This window comes from Chaetodon auriga, chromosome 24, assembly GCF_051107435.1.
Source record: "Chaetodon auriga isolate fChaAug3 chromosome 24, fChaAug3.hap1, whole genome shotgun sequence".
In the NCBI taxonomy this organism is placed as follows: domain Eukaryota; kingdom Metazoa; phylum Chordata; class Actinopteri; order Chaetodontiformes; family Chaetodontidae; genus Chaetodon; species Chaetodon auriga.
This window is the reverse complement of record NC_135097.1, coordinates 8,629,854-8,651,667: the sequence shown is the minus strand read 5'-3', so window position 1 is coordinate 8,651,667 and position 21,814 is coordinate 8,629,854. Positions and strand designations below refer to the sequence as shown.

The window sequence follows — 21,814 nt, the reverse complement described above, 5'->3', positions numbered from 1 at the left end:
AATCTTTGAAAAATTATTTGTCTCGTGTGGTGCTTTGCAATTTTGATGGATAAATGGAAAATATATTAAGGCGTGTTTACAGTTTTGGAGCTTTAATTCATGCAATGCTCTTTTTGTGAAATGTGAACGTGAACTAAGTGGTTTTGAGACTGAACAATTTTGTTAAAAGGTTAGATTAATTTCATAAAGCTTCACAGAAACATTTACTCAGATTCAGATAATATACTGTAGGTGCAGATGACCGACACAAAATTACAAAAATAAAAAACTACTTTTGTGACACATTTGCTTTTTGATAGATTGCAAGCAACATCCAAGAAAGACACGCATTCTTTCTTTTATCTTAGCCAATTATAAAGGGTAAAGTCACAGTATTTCCATAAAAGGTCTCAGTAACAGAACAAATATGGGCTAGAATTATGGTGGTTTACATCTTTCGTCCTTACAGTTCTGACTGTTATTGTAAAACCTAAATTTCTCCTCTGGGGATCAATAAAGACAATCCTATCTTATTTCTGAACAGCAGCTACACCCACCCAAGAAATAGTAGCCATAAACTAAACTGTGACCTTTCCTACCACCCACAAAACATCCTCAAGAAAACCAAAACACATAAACATGGTGCTCTCAACTACAGAGTTTGCAAGGGGGAAAAAAAGGAATCAATATCCCAGAAAGATTCCAAACAAAAGGTCAAAGGTCATGTCACAGAGTTGTTTTTGCTGAAGTATATCATAGCACAGCACAAGCAGACAAGAACTGACTCTGTAAATATATGTTATTCAACAGTATCTATCTAAAGTTTGTGAGCTTTACTGGTTTATTCCAGGAGTTTTGGATTCAATATATTTTATTTGACTGAAGTTGACAAAATAAATAAAGTATAAAGAAGGTTTTAACAGCATCTAGATCTTTGTGTTGGGAAATGCTGTTTATATTAAATTGAAATAAAACATGATCAATCCAAATAAAACATTGGATCACATGTTATTTGACCAAGGTCTGGAATGAATCATGAAATAACAGTCTATTTATTTCCAAATACCTTTAATTAGTGCAAATAGCATAAAATGTTACAAATAGCTTTAAAAGTAACGCATGTGGTGATCTACAGCTGAAGCCGTTGATTTAGTGATTGTAAGAAAATTAATTGCAATAATTCTGATCGTGCATGTGCATGTGATGAAATTGAACATTTTAGGGTTTCGTGCTGTTGTTGGGGGGCGGCATTTGGTGGGCTTTAACTCCTTGTGATACTTTGGTAGTCACGTGCCAACTTTTCAGCATAACCGCTTTACTACAACTTAACCTCAATCATTTCTTTCAGCACTTTTTATGAGGATTTTACTGTTGTGACGCTCACCCGCTTCCCAAAACTGCCTTGAGCTCCTCTGCTCCCTGAATGGAAAACGCGCCCCGGCTATGAAAAGGTTATTTTTATATCTGCTGATCAGCGGAACCGGAAGAGGAAGGCGCATGGATTAGTTTGTTTACAACTGCCATCATCCTGGGTGCACCCGGCGTCACCTTGCTGCCCAAAACAGACCCATGCAATTTGCATTTGGCAGGGTGGTGCTGCTTGGAGCACAACGTATCTCATAACACAGGCCTGCGTTACTTTGTTGGAGCGGACTAGAGGCTGGTGTTGCGGACTGGCTCTGTGGGATCTGCTGCAGCGTCGGGCCACCCACCATCTGTGGAAGTGGGACAAGGGAACAGATGGCGAATCCAAGCCGGCCTGCAGGGCTGCTGACGCTGACTGTTAGGACAGCACCGGGGATGAGTATCAATCATTAAAAGAAAAGGCTGTCGTTGGCTGTTGCACGGTTTATGCTGCAGACTCGACGATGCCGGCGTGACTTGGATGAGAGCGTTTGACAGCAAGCATCGCGGGTTGACCAAATTGATGCGCGACGACTCGACCACAGGCATCAACTTTAATCCCCTTTGACGTGTCTCCGCCTCGGTGAACAATGGTTGACAACCGCTACGCCACAGCTCTGGTCATCGCCTGTGTGCTGAGCATACTGGCCACCGTGTATCTGTCGGTGGCCATCGGGACGCAGCACTGGTACCAGTACAGCAGCCCCGCCGTGCGCGGCGAGGCCAACGTGTCCGAGCTGCGCTCCCTTTACGAGGAGTTCATGGACGGAGAGTTTGACGAGAAGACCTACAGCGACACCCTGTTCCGCCTCAACGGGACCGTGGGCCTCTGGTGGCGGTGTGTGCTGGTTCCTGCCAGCGCTCCGTGGTACAAAGAGCCAGGTATGTGTGTTTATAGACCAAATCTGCCCACAGACACTGTGTAATGTCACCTCTGCAGGTGGATGAGTTTTAGTTTTACGCAGGAAAGCTTTGTCCGTCACCGGTGAAGTAAACACCTCCTCCAGGCTGAGTCTGAGCTGGCACCAAAAAGATCTAGAAGGATCTTTCTAGTGCAATAAATCTCATGAACAGATTACACTGACCTGCGCTCTACTGCTGTGACTGTATGTTGTGCATTGTGTGCATGTTGCATTACTTGTTGGACAGCTGTGTGCAGTGTGATGAGATTTGCTGTAATGGGATGTTTTTAACACCTGGTGGGATCAAAGGTGATTTTCCAGCCATGGCCTGCCAATAAATATGTGTTTTATTCTATTCTAGCTTCTGCCTCAGAGGGTTCGTACTAATGAGTTGCTCTCTAGCTCAGCCCCACGTGGCTCCAACATGTAGGAGCTGGATGGCAGGAATTTATCACCTTTGTATTATGGATGGACTCTTTGTGCCTCTAATGTATTACCATTAACATAGTCACGGAGCCAAGCATCAGATTTTTTTTTCTACAAAATAGCTTTGAAAAACCCAGAGGATCATCTGCCATCATTTGCATTTCTACACTAACATTTTCAGTTCATCTTGATTTAATGCAGCAACAATAATGGCAAGCAGCTATCAGCCAGAAAAAAGATAGAAATATGTGCAAGAAACTAAAAACATGCAAGTTTACTGATACTGGTCCTTTATGTAAATAACCTTTCAGATGCCAAGATGGTGCTGGAGTGTCGAAGCTTCACTCTACCTCAGCAGTTCACTCCCAAGTATAAAGAACCAGGAAACCACAACAGTGGAGAGGACATGCTGCGCACGTGTGAGTCTGCTCGCAACTTTTTACTCTCATTTAAAAGCTATAAGACGCATGAAGCTTTAAGAAAATTTGCAGCAGAGTCAGCCTGTCCTCTACATAGTGCATTAATTGTGACCAATATGTGATGCTGAATAATGCACTGCCTCCAATCAGGGCAGCTCCTTCTGTCATGCATAAGAAGGTGAGTAAATGAAGACCTCAGTAACACAATGGCATCTTTCTGTGTGTGTGTGCATGTATGTATAGACTTGTGGAGGTGCCAGTTTCTGCTGCCACTGGTGTCCCTGGGTCTGGTGGTGTTGGCAGGCCTGACTGGGTTCTGTGCCTGCCTCTGCCGAAGCCTCACCCCCACCCTTGGCATAGGAGTGCTTCACCTGCTGGCCGGTAAGACCCGTGAAGCTGCGCAGAACCACTTGCTTATGAGTCGTGAAAGTGGTTAATTAACTACTTTGAGCAGAATAGAATATGTCTTTATGGTCCACCAGGGTGGAAGTTTGTCTTTGGCTTAACGAAGCACAAAAAACAAAAACATTAAAAGCAGACAGATCGAGTGAACCAGGCATATCGACAAGGTCGGATAACACACAAGAAACAATATCTGTGGCAGAGTGAGGAATATTGATGGCACTGGGGATGAAGGGCATCTGAAAGACATTTTATTAGGCAGAGGGACTCTATAGCGCCTCCTGGAGTTCAGATGCTCAAACTGGCTGAAGAGAGGATGGGAGCTATCTACCAGGATGCTCCTCACCTTCTTCCTCATCCTCAGATATTTGGCTCCACTAATCCCTGAATGTTTATTCCTGGATGAGTTCAGGTGCTCGTACCAGGCAGGAAGATGAAGAGTTAAGACACTCTCAACAATAGTTTTTTACACTAGTTATAAAATCAGCTGATGGACACAGAGGCTGCTGAGTGTTCTCAGAAGATAAAGTCTCTGTGAGCGTCTCTTAAAAATGTCCTCTGTATTTTTAGAGAAGCTCACCTGGGAGTCCTGAACTGTACCAAGGTGAGCGAAGCTTGGAGACTCAGTTTACCATGACATAACATCTGAAAACCGCTGCTGCTGTAGCTAAAAAAATCAGTTGATGTAGGATTAATTACCTTTAATTTAGCAACGAATGACCTCTAACTTAACGCTGTAGACTAAAGCAATGCACCAACTAACCATGGAGACACAATATAACATAAACACAACACCTGTACAACAGGACTTTGTCATCTAAAGATGTCACCTTATGCCCTACAGGTCTGTGCACCTTAGCCACAGTGTGCTGCTACCTGGCAGGGATGGACCTGCTCCACAGGGTGTCAATGCTGCCCGATAAGGTGGATGGCTCTCTGGGCTGGTCCCTCTACTTGGCCCTCATTTCCTCGCCTCTCCACATGATGGCCGCCGCGCTGCTGGTCTGGGCAGCACGCAGCCACAGTCAGAACTACTACCGCATGACAGCCTACCGGGTGGCATAGACGGAGGTTCAGCTCTGGATCTCTGTCCTGTTTACAACCCTAATTCTAAAAAAAAGTTAGGACGCTGTGTAAAACATAAATAAAACAGAATGTGATCATTTGCTAATCATTTTTTCAATTGAAAGCAGTACAAATACAAAATATTTAATGTTTGACCTCATCAGGTTCATTGATTTTTGCACACCTGTGTGGAACGTTCCACAGTTAAACAGGTTGATTGGTAACAGGTGATAGTATCATGTCGTTCACAAACGAGGGTGGAGCGAGGTTCACCACTTTGTGAACACATGATTGTACAAAGGATATTACTGCATGGGCTCAGGAACACTTCATAAAACAGAGTTTGTTTGCAATTGATTGAATTCTGTTTTTATTTACGTTGCGCACAACGTCCCAACTTGTATGGACTCGGGGTTGTAAATACCCGACTCTGACACCAAGATGCATTTTCTAATGATCTCAGAGGAATGGGATGTGGGTTAATCTGTACGTTTTGCCCTCTGAAGGATTAAAGTGCATGTGCTCTATAGTAATGACCCTATCTGCTGCATTAAAAGATTTGATTTTTATCTCTCGAGAGGTTATGGAATCGGTTTGAAAAAGGTCAACCAGAGAAATGTGTGTCGTGTAACATATGCTTGGCTCAGAGTAGCTGAAAAGCAGTCCCAGTTTCATATGACACCATGATTCATTCCAGACTCTGAATACATATATATATGTATATACAGTGTATTAGCCCAACTTATTTGGAAGAGATAAGTAAGGCAACTGATTAGGGATGTTTCTGTATTCCCATTTTTCCCAATATATGCCATTAATTTATCATAATGGCGGAATCATAACTATATGCACATCACATTTTAGAACATTTTGGCCTGATGAAGATCCACCTTCAGTCAATCCAATGGAAATTAACCAATGACAGGAGTTGTCATTGAAGCAGTAAGTACATGGTATGGACCTGGGACGCACTTTTCTCTGAAGACTTCTGGTTGACATTTTCAAGTCTGTTTCACCTCTGATCCCTCCCAGAGTCTCAGATGGGCGTGGTCACTTTTCCCCTTTGTTGCACACATGTAAGCACCTGTCAGTAACGTAACGGTGTACTGCACACATTATGTTTCTGTGGCACTGAAGCAAAACAAACAACAAAAAAAAAACCGCGTACGTAACCATCAGATGTTTATTTTGACAGAGCATCGCTGTTGTATAATCAGTCGTTTACTTCTGCTGCTTCAAAACGTAGTGCGGGAATGTGGCGCGAGAGACAATGACTGTTTCGGTTTCTTTGTTTCTGTCGACCTTTTCTGTTTTTTTTTTAACTGAAGCCACATTTATTTATTTAATCGTTCATGGCCATTGTTAAGGTCAGACTGTGTTTCTTCAGAATTTGTTGACCCGATGTTTTCTTTGCTGTTTTCAAGCATGTTTTTAACATTTTGACTGATTTTATAGTTTGTTTGTTTTTTTTGTATTCTTAGCATAGTAGTCGTTTTCAGCATTTCGTCTTTTGTTTTTTCCTTCCACGCTCATATAAACTGTTTTTGTGAATTCAGTTGTGTTTGTTATCATTCATTTAATTTACATTTGTTCCTTTATTTTTTATTTATTTCTTATCTCCATTTCAATTCTACAGGATTTAAGGGACACAGTGTTTCCCTGTTAAGAACTATGAATGTAATTTAAAGGCCATATTGTGATAAGCTACAGTGTTCCTTTGCACTTATTGTTGAACATATCCTGTATATTGCTGTAGTGGTCGGTAGTGAATTTCTATTTTTTGATGATTTAAATGTCCCCAAAATAAAATACATTTAGAAAAAAGAAAAAAAACACCATTATTACCCTGAAACCCATGCTATATGTGTCCAGTAACATATAAATTACCACCGGTCACATGATTCAAAAAAACTAAAGGATGTCTGTAAAATGATTGTGTGTGTGATGGGTGTCATGATTAATCAGCTTGTATTTTGTATATTCAGCCTTTTAAAGGTCCAGTGTATGGGGATTTTATGTGGGACGCCTAGTGGTGAGGTTGTGTATTGCATCACTCGCCTCAAAAAGACAACACATCGTTTTTAACACTTCTTATTTTTAGGTGATTACACACTAATGAAAACATACTTATGAATATTATATTCCATTTCTGCCAGTAGATCCCCCTAAATCCTACACACTGGTCTTTTAATTCAAGATCCCTGAATCCACTGTAGCGTAAATAGAACAGCTAATGTCACTGTATGACTGTGCTTTTGTGAATCTGCAGTGAATGTGTGAGTTCATTCTCCAGTCGTTTGCTGAAATGGTTAATAATTGTACACTTAAATATTGTGCGAGTGTATGCGAGCGTACACATGCGTATTCCAAGCAGCCGCTGTCGTTTCAATAAAAGTTAACATTTTTGTAAAATTTATTACGTGGTCACATCAGTCTCATCATGTCAGGTGTTTTTTTTTTAAATTTTTTTTAAAAAGTCCATCCTCACTCCTCTTCCTCTGATGCGAATCCCTGTTGGTCAGCTTGCTGCTCCTGCTCCGTCTGCACCCGGACTGCAGGAATCATCACACGCCTTTTTCTCGCCAGGGAGATGGCGATGCCCTTCTCGTAATAAGCGCATTCATTGATGAAGAAAGGATAAAGAGGTTCTTTGCCTTTGTACCTCAGTGTTTCACCTGAGAAGGTCTGGAACAGAGGGTCTCCAGGCTGGAGCAGGCAGAAGTCGCGGTCCTGTGGTGGAGGGCAGCCAGTAAGGTTGATCACTAATGAGCAACACCTGTCAGATTCTACATTTACAAGGCACTCTTCACATAGACAGTATATATGAGGTTTTAAAGCAACAGCTGGGCAGCTGGGCAGCAAACAACAGGTGCAAAGAGGCTATCATTTTTATAGTATGTAGTTATGATCATTGAGATTTCCCAAGCTTGCAGAATGATTTTGGTTTCCTACAGCAGGTGTAGGGATGTGCTGCTGATGCAGTTAGCAGAGCCTCAATCACTTTGTGAATGATGAATAACAATGAAAGGTTGACTGTTTTTCTCAGGACAAAAGTCAATTAATTATGTGATTAAACTTGTCCCTGTACTTTATTGTTGGGTAGTTAAATAACTGAACTCGCTTTTAACTCAAACAGGCAAATGCGCCTCAGACTGTACCTGGAGCTGAGGGTGAATGGCTGCCATGATGTTGTGAGTCTCACTGTCTCTCGGGTAGTCGATGTGTTTAACCATGGTGAACACATCCACAAATCCTCCTTCAAAAATAGTACCTGGAAACACAAGTAGAACAAAGGGGAGCTTAAAAGACGCAAAAAGAATTTCTGGAGTCGTGTAGCAAAATAAAAATACTCAGCCTGTAACCTGTGCTTAATTGCACCTGAGTTGAAGAAACGGACCCAATCGAGCATGTGCTGCACGCCAGATTTCATTGCCGTATAGATGTTTGACCTCACCACGCCATGTGGTTGGGGGCCGATCTCCATGGCTGCAGAAAATGGAGTTTAGAAGACAAATATTAAACATTTTCCAATATTAAAGTGCATTTGATAAGATTATAGCAGAAATACTAAACGTACCAAAGCCATGTTTTCCCACTGAATCAAGGGAATATGATTCTTTTTTGGAGACATCAAAATGGATGTACCTCAGTGGTATATCTGGCATCGTCCTCTGAAAGTGACATGTCAGACTTAACTTTAGATTGCAAGCATTACCACTCCTTCTTCCATTTAAGTGTAGCCCATTCTGGAAAGTTTCTCAGACATGCGGGGGTGAATTGATTTGACTGGAGTGTGTAGGAAGCGGCTGTGCTTGCCTGCAGGTGTCTGAAGATGTGCAGGCAGATCCAGTCGCAGTCAGAGTACGCGATGAGGCACAGGCCCATGTTGGCTGTGGTGTTGTGGAGGTCACAAACAAGATCCACCGCCTCGGGACTTCCTTTGGGGCCCAGCATGGCGTTCAGTTCTCGGGATCTGACCATCTCGTAGGGGGCCATATCTGATAGGGGACCACTGGGAGACGGACAAACAATCAGACTGCAGCTCATCGTGGTCAGAGCTGTTACCATCAGTGCTGCCTTACCTGAGGGCGGCATGGGTGAAACAGCGGTTCAGGTCCGTGTTGACGTATCTGCGGCACTGCTGCATGGCCCACGGGTTCGCCAGCACCATGAGCACCGACACAGGCTTTTCCTCCTCATCCTCCTCCTTCTTCTCCGTCACTTTCTTCTCCTTCAGCAGCTCCCTCACCAAGTACACACCAGACAGCTCGTTGCCGTGGGTACCGCCGCACACGGCGACCCGGGACAACCTTGGCAAACACACCACCTCGTCTACCTCCATCCGACTGCAAGCAGACAGAGATACAGTGGAACAAAGTGCAAGAATTTGAAGGCATATGCAACAAAAAATACAGTTTTTTTAGTCCCCCTCTCTCACTGTACATGCACAGATTGAGTTACATTTTATCACTTTGTACACGACTTGTGTCTCTTTTTATTCACTTGTGTCACTCAGTTGGAGGTATCCGTTACCCCCAGACTTGATGTCCCGGGGTACACTGTGGACAACACTGCAACACAAAGCAGAGATATCTATCCGTGAAACCTTACCTCGTTTTTCTGGCTTGCTGAAAACTGTAAAAGGGGCCGTTCCGGCTTTAAACCTTAAAAAATTACTGTACGCTAAAGCTGCACTGAGATTAAAACTGTTTAAAGTCTCTTAACTGAGGAGAGCTTGAGGTAAAACAGGGCGAACTGTCAGCTCCGCATCCACGAATAAGAGATGAATGACGAAGCATCATACTGTGCATCTTACCCAAGCTGTTACCTTTCTCTTCCCTCTCCCCCTGTTGGTACCCTCTTCCACCCTCTCCCAGGCTTTCATGCAGTTTTACTGATTCAGCATTCCCATCCCTCCCTCTGTACAGGCTGTAGCCGCCTGTTATGCAAACTCTCACCGTCTCTCTACCACCTCTTGCCCACTGCACCGCACTGTACTACACTGTATCATAGGCAGGGTGTGTCCTGAGTGTGACGCGGTTTATCAGTTGCTTCCTTTTGGTCCCAACAGCTGTGAGGTCTGTCGAACTGTAAGCCCCTCCCCAACTTTCCCCAACTCCCTGTTTCTCTCTGCCCCATGTATAGGATGGTAGGTTCCAGTCTGCCTTTCAGAAAATTGGCTGAAAATAAATCTGCTGGCATGACACAGCAGGAGAGGCGCCTGTGGTGTGTACAGTGAAAGAAACAGCTCTTCTCGCAGGGAAAATAACAAGAGAGCCAGCTGGCGATTTAGAGAGAGCACAGAATCGACCCCCAGCTGTAAATACAAGGAGGCTGACAGCTAAAGGGAGAGATAAACAGCAGGTTAAATCTACGGCTACGTTTTCTTTCTTTTACTGTCTTAGCATGAGCATGCTAACATGTTTAGCGGGTATGTTTACCATGTTCATCATCATAGTTTAGTGTGTTAGCATGCTAACATTTCAAATGAACACAAAGCACAGCTGAGGCTGAGGGCGACGTGAATGTCCGTCCCAAACTTCATGACAATCCATCCGATAATTGTTGATTTTTCAGCCTGCTTGCTATTTGATGATCAGTTTATGTCAACACTGTCAACACAGTTTTTCTTATGGCCCATCATTGTACTCTTATGATCAACTATTAGACTAAATGTGTGATTTTTATTGCAAATTTTGCCACTTAACAAAAAGATCTGCCATAAATCAATAGGGATTTTTTTTTTTTTTAAAAAAGCATCTTGAGTTCAGATTAAGTGTTGTATTGTTTACACTGTACAGGACTGGAACACAAACTAATGACAGCATGTTTTCATTGGTTTTTATCACTTTATTGACAACATATGTCATCCCATCCGAAGCTCCTACTGAACACGAGGACAGAAATTCCAGAAGAATTTGATTTGGCTTTTCTTTAATCGTCTTACCTAATTATTACCTAACGGTAAAGTTGGAACAAATGAGATTGAAGAACAGGATGAAAAGCTACGTGTTTGACATCACAGCATTTGTTTATTACAGATTCTTTTCCTTTGTTAATACAAAATACTGAACAATGTCGTGTCTCCTCAGGTAAGTATGGTAACTCCCTTTTTTCTGAGAATAAAGACAGTCCTCTACCAATAATACGAGAGGAACCAAAAGTACAAGAAAAAAAAATCTACCTTACACTTATCAATACTCTAATATGAATTTCTATACATTTATAAAATCATAGTTATTTGCAATGCTTCTTTGTTTCTTTATTCTTCATTTTTAAGTACACTTACAAACAAAATTATGAAATTCTCTCTTTCTCTCACACACACACACACACACACACACTCACACACACACTGTATCCCATGTTTTTGGTGTCATAATGTACTTGCATATGTATGAACTCTTCAGCAGATACACCTGGGTGTGAGGTTTTTTTTCCCATCACTGCGTTTACTTTTGTTCTTTGCTCATTTGTCCACACAAAAATCACACAATTATCGCACATTTTTAAACACTTTTACTGCCGTGTTACCCTTCACTTTATCCGCGTGGTGTCTACACATTATTCCAACCATGAGAAAATGGCGTGTTTTATTAACTGTTACTGAATAAAACTGCACTAATGTGTGATTTTCTCAGCACTGAAACAAGTATTTTGCCGTTTGCAGCTCTTTCCACAATTACTTCTTCAAAGTTTTAAAGTTTGTACAAGAAACCAGCGACAAACGTCAGCATCGTGTCCACTCAGGTGTGATGTAAATACATGTGAGAGCCAGTTGCTCATTTCTAAGGCGAAGAGAAACGGTGTTCAGGCCTTATGGCCACATCGAAATGTTCACCATCACAATTTCCATCAGGCCTTTGTCAAGAAAAAAAAAAAATCTCTTTCAACTATAAAACACGACAGTGTGGAGGTGCAGCCAGTCTTCTGGACAATTATTTCTTCTTCTTCTTTTTTTAAACATAGTACACTGCACAGTGGCAGTGTTGTAAAGTGATGGAAGAGCAGATATGCAGTCACACACACAAGCACACTAGAACCTTCATTACATTAAGACACTAAATCAGAGAGAAAAACAAGAAATCCTCGCTAACATCTTGAAGGCCACCAGTCGACATTTTAATGCAATTATTTTAAATCATATTTATATATAAATGTATATATTAACCAGGTCTTACCCCATTTTTTTTTAGTTATTACCAAAGCACACAATGCTGTGGATGACAATAGGCACACTACATTATCTCACAGGGTGTTACCAGCACAAGAACTCCTCCGTTCCTGGTCTGAGAGACTGAATAGACTCGCGAAGAGAGACTAAAAGAAGGATCTACTCTAGATTTGGAAGCACTGCCCATTTCATTTCCTCCCCGCCGCGCTCAGCCTGACCCGAGTCAAAGCAGCACAAACATTTTCATCCCAGACCTCTCAGATGTGTGACAGCAACAAGGGGGCTGAAGGAAACAGGAACCAAAATGGGATGAGGGAGGCCAGAGGAAAAACCCTGCTCCCCCTCTGGATCAGACAGCAGGGACCGTCCTGGAGATCTCTTAGAACAGAGAGCCACTGGAGGGAGGCAGCTGTCCAAGTTGGGGGGACAAGCCGGCCTTTGCGGCAGATGTCCACCAGGCGGCTTCGATGGATCAGCCTCTTCGGGGCATTTTTCAGTCAATGCTGAGGTCAAAATATGTCCGGACATCCCTCCCAGCTGCCACGCTCCTTAGCTTCCCAGTAGCCTCCCTTATAGATATGGACCTGCTCACCTGTGATCTGGTCCTCACAGCGCTCGAACCAAAGTGCCTTGTAGTTCTCATGAGGTGTGCCTGAAAGAGAGAAGAACCGAGAAAGATGAAAGATCAATCCAGGTAGAAGACCGGAGCAGAAACGAAAGCATGAGGAGGCGGCAGTGCAAGAGACAAAAAAAAAAGAGGAGTACTTGCTTTTTAAGGAGGGATCAGTAAGAGAGTCCTCATCGACAGCTTTTGGGAGAGAAAAGGGGGATCACAGAGATTCTTTTTTTACCCCTCGATTCCAAGATTTGCCCCATGAAAGGTAGAGAGGAACACAGAAGAAGTAAAGCATCGACAAACGCTGGACTCTCACCTTCGTCTGATTGGCTGGAGGTGCGCTGACTGGCAGCTTCCCTCTCTCTCTCCCGCCGGGCGCTGCGCTGCTTCTCCTCCAGCCGCTGCTTCTCGGCGTTGGCCTCGTCCCAGCGGCCTTCCTCCATCAGGCGCTGGTCAGGCCGGCGCCGGCTGTCGGTGGGCGCCATGCCCTCCTCGAGCTCGTTAAGGGTCAGCGCCAAGGCAGTAAAGTAGTACATGGTCTCTGCTCCCTCGCTGTGGTCGAGCAAAGGTGACATTATAACATTAAGGAGCGAGGTATGAAATAAGAGCAGATGTGAAATTTTGAACCAGAAATCTACCATAAATTCTGTTTTTCATTTGTGGCTCAAAATTATTGCACAAGGCAGCAAAATATTGCATATTTAAAGCCAGAAAAAAACGACATTTTTCCAGCTCACCTCTGTCTTTAGAGCACTTTTAAGTCTGAAATAAAATAAAGACCAAGATGTCTGTTGACCCATGCTCTGCCTGCAATGTACTGTGCATCAGGCAGAGGGCACCTGGCCCAAACTTTGCTTTGAGGAGTTGAAATGCAGAATCTGGTTCTTGATAGTTAACCAGGAAAGGCAGTCATGATGACACACAGAGTAAAGAGAGGTCAGAGCATAGCCGTGCCGTGCAGTGATTTTACTTACGGTAGTGGGTTCCTCCTCCACACCTCTCTGGCTTTGAGGGTTTGATAGACAGTCTTCTGCTTGCCCTCGGTGCCGTTCTCCCCTCCTCGGCTGCTCTGCATCACCCGGGAAAACTCCATCTTCTCATCCCACGTGCCCGACAGCACGTAGTGGGCCTTACCGTCCTTGTCCATCACCACACCTGTCACCTGAAGAGAGTTGAGAGACAGGTGTGGGTTAACAGAGGCGTAAACACACTAAGGATACATGTGTCAAAGGTGTTTGCAGTATTTCTCACCTTCCTGGCCACATCTCTGGAGAAGTAGCTGTAAGGAGCAAACTTCAAGTGGCAGCGGTCTCCGGTGGTGTGGTTCACTACGTCTATCTCTCCCGACTGCCAGAGAGAAAGAGAAAGAACGTTTTGAGGGAATCCCAAGTTTTAAACTTCAGTTTGGGGTTAGCAACATGACGATGAGCGCACTGTGGCGTGTGAGTCAGGCACCGTTTTCAAAGGACTTCATCTGTATTTGGCAGCTACACAACAGTATGTGTAGTGAAATGGATGGTAGTGTGGTGTGTGGGTGGATGATTTTCAGTGTATGAAAATGGAAAATGTACATGTCAGCGTAAGGCAAATTGTACAGGAAAATGCTGTACACAGTCAAATGCGAATACGCAAATATCTAGGATATGCAAAGGATACTGATTTATGGTCCATACAGTTTAGGGTTTATTGCTGCGTTGCTTTCTTCTGCCTGTTTGCTGTCACCAGTACTAGCTTGTTGTGTATGTTGTTTTTTGGTATCCTCAAGTCACATGTCAGGTCTGCCATGGCAGCCATCCCTTTAATATCTTGTTACTTTATCTCTAAATGTTTTCTAACTTTAACTCTGCCAGTCTCACCTGATCGATCCATAGTTTTCCCACGATGATGTTGTGCACAGTGGTGGTAACTTTCTTCCACGTGTAGTGATTGTTGCCCTTTTCAAAGATAGCGTGAATTGTGCCTGGAGGGAAAGAGGAAACAAATCAGCATCACTTCATCGTCTCCAGTGATTGATGACTTTGCATTAAGCCAAGGTGTGACTGACACGCACATAAGCTTTAAGCTGATTACACCCTTAACTTACAGCACCACTCAAAGGTTTGGACACACCTTCTCAGTGCAGCAACAAAGACCATTAAACGCTATGATGAAACTGGCACTCATCAGAGGACAAGCATGTCTAATATGTTGGACACCAGACGCTTACCTAAAGGCATAATGGAGAGGTATTTGCCCCTGAACTTGCTGGCAACAGTGATTTCCTGCCTCAGAGTCCAACCACGATCAGAGATGGCATGGTGCGCTGCTGCAGGGGGGTGGTGACTCACCTGTGACAGAGGCGTGCAATTTGATTTAAAATAACAACATACACACAGCGCGTAGTCTTATATAGACACAGACACACTGACAGACCTGTGAAGCATGAAAAATACACCCTGATTTTAAACTGCAGTGCTTGAAAATCCCCACTATGAATCTCAAATCCAATGGCATTACTCAAAAACAGAATAGGATTTAATAGTTACTCCCACTTGCCCAATCTCATTTAAAGCCTTTGTGACCAAATTAAACCAGTCAGAATTTATATATATATTAAAAAGATCTCCGGATTTGCTGCCTGAAAGCACAATTTATTGGATTACTTACTGGACTGGATATATTTTCTTGTTCTTCAGAAATAGAAACCCTTCTGCCATTCTTATTCTCCAGCATTAAGCCTCCATTCTGTGTCCTGCAAGCACCTCCACAAATCCTTTCCTGTCTCTGCGTTAAACATCTTTTCTTTTTCCCCCACTTTATGTATCTTCGTCAGAACGGAAGTGCTTTTTCATCCTCCTTGCCAGACTATGCACCAATGTTCGCAAGTCAAAATAATAAATAATTAACCACCACCACTCCTCAGACCCTCAGTTTGGATAAAACTGCCCCTCCTCTTCCTGATTTGGTTAGTTTACACTCATGAACGCTAGTTCCCTGTAACATGTGCATCCCGAAATACATCAAAAAAAAGGAAGCAAGATACGCTCAAAATGCTGAGTCAATGGGATTTTTCAAGTCATCCTTCCTGCCATTCATTCTTTGTTCAGTCTCACTTCCTTGTTAGAAGCCCTCCATCTTTCTGCTTTTCTGCTCCCCTCACCTGCTCACACAGGGAGCGGTAGCCGCTCTCTCTCCGGCGGTCCAGCTCGTACGTCTCTCCCAGCAGAGGGTTGAAGGGCTTGCCGGTGCGGTGGACGGTGGTCGAGTAGGAGGACACAGAGAAGGCGGCGACGTAGCACATTTGCTCCAGCGAGCTCTGGCACTTGGAGGCCTTGTCCAGCAGCTCGTGGTACTCCAGGTCCTCCGACAACCGCTGCAGCATGGAAATGGGCTCGTTGAAGTTCACCTGCAGAGAGCAGCGATGCGAATTCATGTTTGGACTCCAGGTCGAACCGAAGGAGGTATTAAAAAGTGTTGGAATGTGGCCCGCTTGCAGATTATGCTAAATAAGGCGATGCCTTACACTTTCTGGCACAATAAAAGAACACATTTCCATGTAAGCCGTTTTAAATTAATTTATCCAGCAACATGCTGCAATTTTTGGCACAACTTGTTTGTATTGTGTGCTATTCATAGCTTGTTCATAAAAATTTTAGAATCCCAAATACAAATCGCAAATGTCTGTCCACAGTATCATCTCTGAGGTTTTTCTAATAAACGAACACAGCTTGATGACTGGTATCTCAGTAGATATACCAATAGAGCTATTTTGACTACAGACAGCTCTCACAGAAATGTTGCTGACCCAGTACTGCAGACACAAAGATGTGTTTTTTGGCTAAACCTGCTTAACAGAAGCATGTCTATGATGTGCTGATAGGATCTTAACATGCTGCTGTTCAACAAGTCGTAACCACACAAAGAGCAGCTGAGGAGAAGGAGGCCTTTATTAGCCAGGCCCATAAACACATTTCCTGGAAGGGTGCTGGCACTGCCAATACTCACAGGCATCGGGATCTTGGACAGCTCTTTGCCAATACAGTTCTTCATGATACTCCACAGGTTGAGGGAATAGTTGGGTTTGTCTGGAATGCGTGTCCGCCTCTTCTTCAAGGGCACTAACTCCTGAGAGGGAGATTCCTGGTTCATCGCTAGAGGCTCCTCATTAAGCTGAAGAGGCAGAAAATTCTGTCAATAAGCAGCATAGAAGCCTTCGGAAATACTAAAGTTTTTAAACAGACTCACTGAGTGATCTATCATGACTGCACAATCACACCTTTAGTATTACGATGCCTACCATCTACCACCCTGCTGCAGCTTCACAATAAGCCTACTATATTATTATGAAAATGATGGTCAGCTACATTTTAATCCCAGAGGCAAGAGTGGGACCTACCGATTGGTCATCAGGACACATTTCACTGTTGAAACCGCTGATATTACTGCTTGACCTTCTGTAAGAGATAAAAAACAAAAGAGACTGTCTGTGCCTGGCAGACTTCTGGTTAAATAAATAACCAGTGTAACAGACAAGGAAACAGAGCATAAACCAGCCTGACTGATAACAACTAAATTAGCTAACCAGTGACTGTACAAACAAGGAAAGCATGAAGATATCGAACTGCATAACTTTGTTACTGTGCGCCTACATGTCATATAAAATAGCATGTAAAGTAGTTCTGAAGGTTTGAAAGGTTGTTCCCTGTATGAGTGACAGTGCACTGACTTGTGGAACTGGGGGTCTGCGGGTACAGTGATAAACTCAGGAGCCTCTTCCATGGCATCAAAGAACTCGTTGTCATCGTCCTCGTCACTGGCCTCACCTTTCCCCGGCCCAGCAGCACCTTAAAAAAAACAATCAGTTCAGTTCAGTGTTTCTAATACAGAATACTTCTTCAAGACAAAGGTGATGTCATCCGATAGCTTGTTTTCACAAAGGAAAGCAGAAAATCCTCATAAGGGATACACAAGCTGACCAGCAGAATGAATGGTATAATAGAGAGGTGTGACACAAATAAACTCAGTAACATAAAGGGCAGATTTTCCAGAGCGCGAGAGAAGAGGAGAGGGAAGTGAAAAGAGGAATGGGCTGGGAAAGAAGTGACATTACTCTGACTGTAAGTCGGGAAGTGGTCAGCGTCAAGTCTTACTTTTATTGTCTGCAGTAGCATTAGCCTGCGCAGCCCCTCTGAATGCCCGCTCCAGGTGGTTGTGCTGCTTGGCAAGTTGCTCTAAAGTCTCCTCCAGCCTCACCCGCTGGTCCCGTTCTGCTTGAAGGGCCTTTTGCCATCGCTTGCTGTGAGCCTGAGCCAGTGTGAGGAAGTCTCTGCACGCCTGAGGGGCAAAACGTCAAAGAGGATGAGTTAGAACTAAAACCAAGATCAAGTTAATGGGAGCAATTTCGACCAGTTAGTTTGGCCTGTGCAGAGTAGAGATTAAATACAGTGTAGATTCACAAGGCCCACTCTCATTGATACACTACACATCAACAACAAGGCAGAAGTAGAAACACTGAGAGACACTTACGTTAATCATGGCATTAGATGTGATGCGGAACAGCGTGGCCCTCTCTGTCACCTGACGAATCTTATCCCCAGCTTCTCCAGTCAGACGCAAACTGTCCAGTTCTGATAAAGACCTGAAATAAATATTAAAATGTACAAGGTGGGGATAGGTTGTTTGAGTGTCTGATTCTTAGATTCTACATTAAGATAGAAGAGACATGAGAAGCTTATTTACTTGTGGCCCAAGGACTAAAGAGTGAAGCAAAAAGTGAGCAAGAGACAGTTAAAGCAGTACCTCTGGAGGGCAGAGCCATGCTTTGAGATGAGGTCGTTGCAAGTGCTGAGATCCTCCACTTTGCTGCCTAGTGTTCTGAGAGCAGACTGGACTTCTGAATTCTGTGACCCGCCACCTTGTCCGGGTGCCACCGGAGGGGATGATGGAGAAAAGTCATCCCCAGAGTCATCTGTTAATTATCAAAGCAATAGGAAGGCAAAACACATCAGTTTAAAAAGGGTTTCACAAGGCCACTCTAATTGTTCTATACGCTGTGTCTTTGTATGTTTCACCTGATTCAGCCTGCATGCGGGCCGCCTTGGCTTTGGCCAGCTCCAGAGCAGTGATCCAGCGCTGGCGTTCCACCTCGCAGCTGGCCTTCAGGTGGTACGTCTGTGCCCCGCCGTTGGAGATGACAAAGTTGCAGGCGTCGTCCACAGTGATAGTTGCTGTGGCCAAGTTGATTGTGCCTCGACACGTGTGACCCATCTCTGCCTGGGTCCTAATAAACAAAGGGGTTTGATTTGACACAAATATGTGACTTAACAGAAAAAAAGACATGTGCACTTGGCTACAACAGAAACTTGCTGGAGAACATTACAACAAAGCTTCAATCTGGCAAGGAAACTCAACTATAAGACACACTGATAAGGTGAAGGTGATAGTCCCCTGCTTAATTAACAGCTGGCTGGATGTAATTAAACAGGAGTTACTGAAGATTAATGCAGAGGAAGTTCTCTGGTGACATGATCAAGGGTATGTTCTTCTTAAGTCTGTCTGTTTTACAGGAAAGCGTACCTGTAGTATGACAACAGGCCATTGCTCAGGACAAACCACCTCCGCTGATAACCTTTGATGTAATTTGTCCACTTGAACACCCATCCTTTGTACGTGTCGCCAGCAGGAGTGGGAGTGGGGGTCTTGGGCTCCGACATCACAGCCCCCAAAATCAAGAGACAGATTTGAGGAACCTTGAAGAGAAAATGAGAGTTACAACTGAGAATTAGGGGCTGAAATTATAATCAATTAATAGCTTGACACAAAATTAATTAAGGAACTATTTTGATGACTGATTCATCATTTCTTATGGTAAAAACAGCACACAGCTTCACGGGCTTCTTAAATGTGCACATTTGCTGGTTTTCTTAGTCTTCTGAGACATCAAACTACACATCTTTGGATTTAAGTCAGACAACGGAAGACACTGTAATGCATCAGCTTAGGCTTTGTGAAATTGCATTTGGCATGTTTCCCTATTTTCTGACATGTCATGGCTCGAACGACTACTGGAGAAAATAAGTAGCAGATTAACTAACAATGAAAATACTTCTTCTACGACAGGAATGTGATACGTTACTGGTGGTTGATATTGATCTTGCAGTGTGGTGTGACAGGTCAAAGATTAACTAAGAATCAATATAGATTCACTGCTGACACATTTCACCAGCAAAACTAGCCTTTAAACCGGAATTAGAGTTGTAAAACCTTAATGCGACGGAAAGTTATCTTAATTACCCATCATTTAAATACCATTAACGGACACAGATACCAAGATTAATAACTATTATTTAAGTTGTCTTTTCAGTGAATCGTAATGTTGTGCGATCACTAACACAACCACACAAACCAAATGGTAACAACATAAAATGAATAAAGCTCAATACATTGACGAGGTTGCCACCAGAAGCTTAATAACATTAGCTCGAGTTAGGCTAGTGAAAGCCAAAGTAATAACAGCGCATTGTTGGAATAGGAGCTAAAGGAAAGAAAATACAAATTGTCATGTTCGCTCGAAGTTTACCGGCTGACGTGTGCCTATTTAACATACAGTGCAAGCAAGATCCACTGCTAAACAATCGTTAGCTTACCAGCTAGCTTTCAAACTCGCCAGTGGCTAAGTGTTTACCTTGACGTGTCCGAAATGTGAGATCAGGCAACCAGACACCCGGTGAAGTCACGGCTAACTTTGACACCCATACGCTACTGTACCTAGCTAGCTGAGGAGGCTGAACAGCTAACGATAACTGATCAACACGGGACAGCTAATGATGAAAAACACTACACAGAAGGCGTCGACGACAACACTAGTGTGATTGTAAAATAAAGTGACATCAACGACTTTCATTAGTATCCATCAATAATCGTGCGTATAACGTCCATTCTATAGCTGCGTACGCCGACAAGGACCTAAAGCTAGCTAGCTACTTCTAACTAGCCTACCGTTAGCTCGTTGGTTACACCCGGTGCAACACTATTTGGTGTCGTCTAGAAACACACAGCAAGCTACGTTCTTTCCCCTACTGGCTGTCAAGCTAACCAGTCTCGTCATATTTATTTCTCTTTAAGTATCTGCCACATAAAAAGCAGTCATATCATTCGGCTCAGTCAAGTGGATCTGTTTACGTATTATGTTACGATTGCTGATTGCTGTTACTGGAGTGATGTGGTCTTTTCACTGTTGGGATTGAGCCACGGCAATAGGCATGTCAATTACCAGGGAAAAATATGAAGTGACATTGACATGAATGAATATGATTTATGTTGGGAGAATACACAAACAGTATTTTACTATTACTTTCGCGCTGACTTGTATTTAAAAAAAACAAAAATCAACTCGCATCCTGTTTTGTTAGTAGGTACCCCTATCATTGTTAATTTATTTCGAAGGATACAATCGGAAAACCACTTTATTGTATTTTGATAGATAATTCATTCTTTACTGCTAACTAGGTAGCCTTAGCTAATGTTAAATATATTGTTGACATAAAATTACATAGACGTAGGACAATTCCTAGTACCCATCCACTATGCACGCGTTTATGTCAACAGAGTTTGCGCTTATCATGAGACTGTGCAAAAAACGAATTGGTAAATACCGTTTATCAGAACGAAAGACTAACTTCTCAGTAGTTATCTTTCCATGAAGACAAAAGTGCGACTCCGGTGGGACTCGAACCCACAACCTTTGAATCACTTCGCTCATGCCTAGAAGTCCAATGCGCTATCCATTGCGCCACGGAGCCACCTGTTGCACAGGGGTCGCATCACATTATTTAACGAAGAACCCAAGTGGTGACATGCTTGTGGGTGGTTCTTGGGTTTCTGAATACAGCTCATGCCTCTCATCGACTCACAATCGCGATAACTACTGGGAACAAATAATGAGCCAGTCATGTGCCGCATTAAACACTGGGTGGCGCTGAAGTGCCATACAACCAAGCCAGGACACTTCGTCGTTTCTCTGACAACATTAGATAAGTAAGATGAAAATGTAATAGTAGAATAAAACTCTAAAACATGTATTTAAAAGATTATCTTTCTGAATGAACCAGGAAAACTGAAACACGTCCTGTGTGGGCGCATATAGTCTAAAGCACACAAAGTATCTGGTTGCGAGGTGCAGTACGGCAAACAATCCGGCATAAAACACTTTTCTTTATCACATTCAAGTCTTCCTTTGTATCATACTTGTTTATTACTTCATGCATGTGCTGTATGGTCAAGCCAGACACTGAAACATGTGTGACTGGTTACTTAGTTTGCTAAACTCGCTAATAGTTCATCCTCCAGCTTAAGGCAGTTTTCGCAGGTGGGTAAACATCCGGTCTGGCAGACGGGGATCTAGACGTCAGCGGATGATATCCCTCTTGACTCCTGCGTGTCTTTGATA

General features: G+C 43.3%; 3 protein-coding genes and 1 non-coding gene across 8 annotated transcripts; 1 reads left to right on the top strand and 3 right to left on the bottom strand.

Moving 5' to 3' along the window:
* Positions 1 to 1,432: 1,432 nt before the first annotated feature.
* LOC143316934 (claudin domain-containing protein 1-like) lies at positions 1,433 to 7,013 on the top strand. Its single transcript, XM_076724780.1, has 4 exons — positions 1,433 to 2,265; positions 3,023 to 3,130; positions 3,374 to 3,511; positions 4,377 to 7,013. The coding sequence occupies exons 1-4, from the start codon at positions 1,974 to 1,976 to the stop codon at positions 4,595 to 4,597; spliced, it is 759 nt and encodes a 252-aa protein (XP_076580895.1). The 5' UTR covers positions 1,433 to 1,973; the 3' UTR covers positions 4,598 to 7,013.
* On the bottom strand, positions 5,875 to 9,679 carry LOC143316933 (N-acyl-aromatic-L-amino acid amidohydrolase (carboxylate-forming) B-like). 4 transcript variants are annotated; one of them, XM_076724776.1, is made up of 7 exons: positions 9,209 to 9,679; positions 8,680 to 8,943; positions 8,414 to 8,609; positions 8,175 to 8,268; positions 7,976 to 8,083; positions 7,756 to 7,868; positions 5,875 to 7,327 (listed from the first exon to the last, which is right to left on the bottom strand). In XM_076724776.1, exons 2-7 carry the CDS (start codon positions 8,937 to 8,939, stop codon positions 7,082 to 7,084), a joined length of 1,017 nt encoding a protein of 338 aa, XP_076580891.1. In that variant the 5' UTR covers positions 8,940 to 8,943; positions 9,209 to 9,679; the 3' UTR covers positions 5,875 to 7,081. The 4 variants fall into 4 exon arrangements, with proteins under 4 accessions (XP_076580891.1, XP_076580892.1, XP_076580893.1 ...); XM_076724777.1 differs by having other exon boundaries at positions 9,414 to 9,621; XM_076724778.1 differs by lacking the exon at positions 9,209 to 9,679 and adding an exon at positions 9,131 to 9,164.
* A 924-nt stretch (positions 9,680 to 10,603) lies between these two features.
* Positions 10,604 to 20,404, bottom strand: LOC143317204 (oxysterol-binding protein 1-like). 2 transcript variants are annotated; one of them, XM_076725241.1, is made up of 17 exons: positions 20,051 to 20,404; positions 18,943 to 19,115; positions 18,438 to 18,646; positions 18,166 to 18,334; positions 17,893 to 18,004; positions 17,517 to 17,700; positions 17,093 to 17,210; positions 16,763 to 16,820; positions 16,372 to 16,536; positions 15,527 to 15,772; positions 14,594 to 14,714; positions 14,244 to 14,347; positions 13,639 to 13,734; positions 13,362 to 13,549; positions 12,704 to 12,939; positions 12,541 to 12,579; positions 10,604 to 12,423 (listed from the first exon to the last, which is right to left on the bottom strand). In XM_076725241.1, exons 2-17 carry the CDS (start codon positions 19,077 to 19,079, stop codon positions 12,281 to 12,283), a joined length of 2,325 nt encoding a protein of 774 aa, XP_076581356.1. In that variant the 5' UTR covers positions 19,080 to 19,115; positions 20,051 to 20,404; the 3' UTR covers positions 10,604 to 12,280. The 2 variants fall into 2 exon arrangements, with proteins under 2 accessions (XP_076581356.1, XP_076581357.1); XM_076725242.1 differs by lacking the exon at positions 12,541 to 12,579 and having other exon boundaries at positions 20,051 to 20,394.
* Positions 20,405 to 21,079: 675 nt separating this feature from the next.
* trnar-ucu (transfer RNA arginine (anticodon UCU)) lies at positions 21,080 to 21,167 on the bottom strand. The gene is given in 2 exon segments: positions 21,080 to 21,115; positions 21,131 to 21,167. It is a non-coding gene; the product is annotated as a tRNA-Arg (tRNA).
* Positions 21,168 to 21,814: the final 647 nt, after the last annotated feature.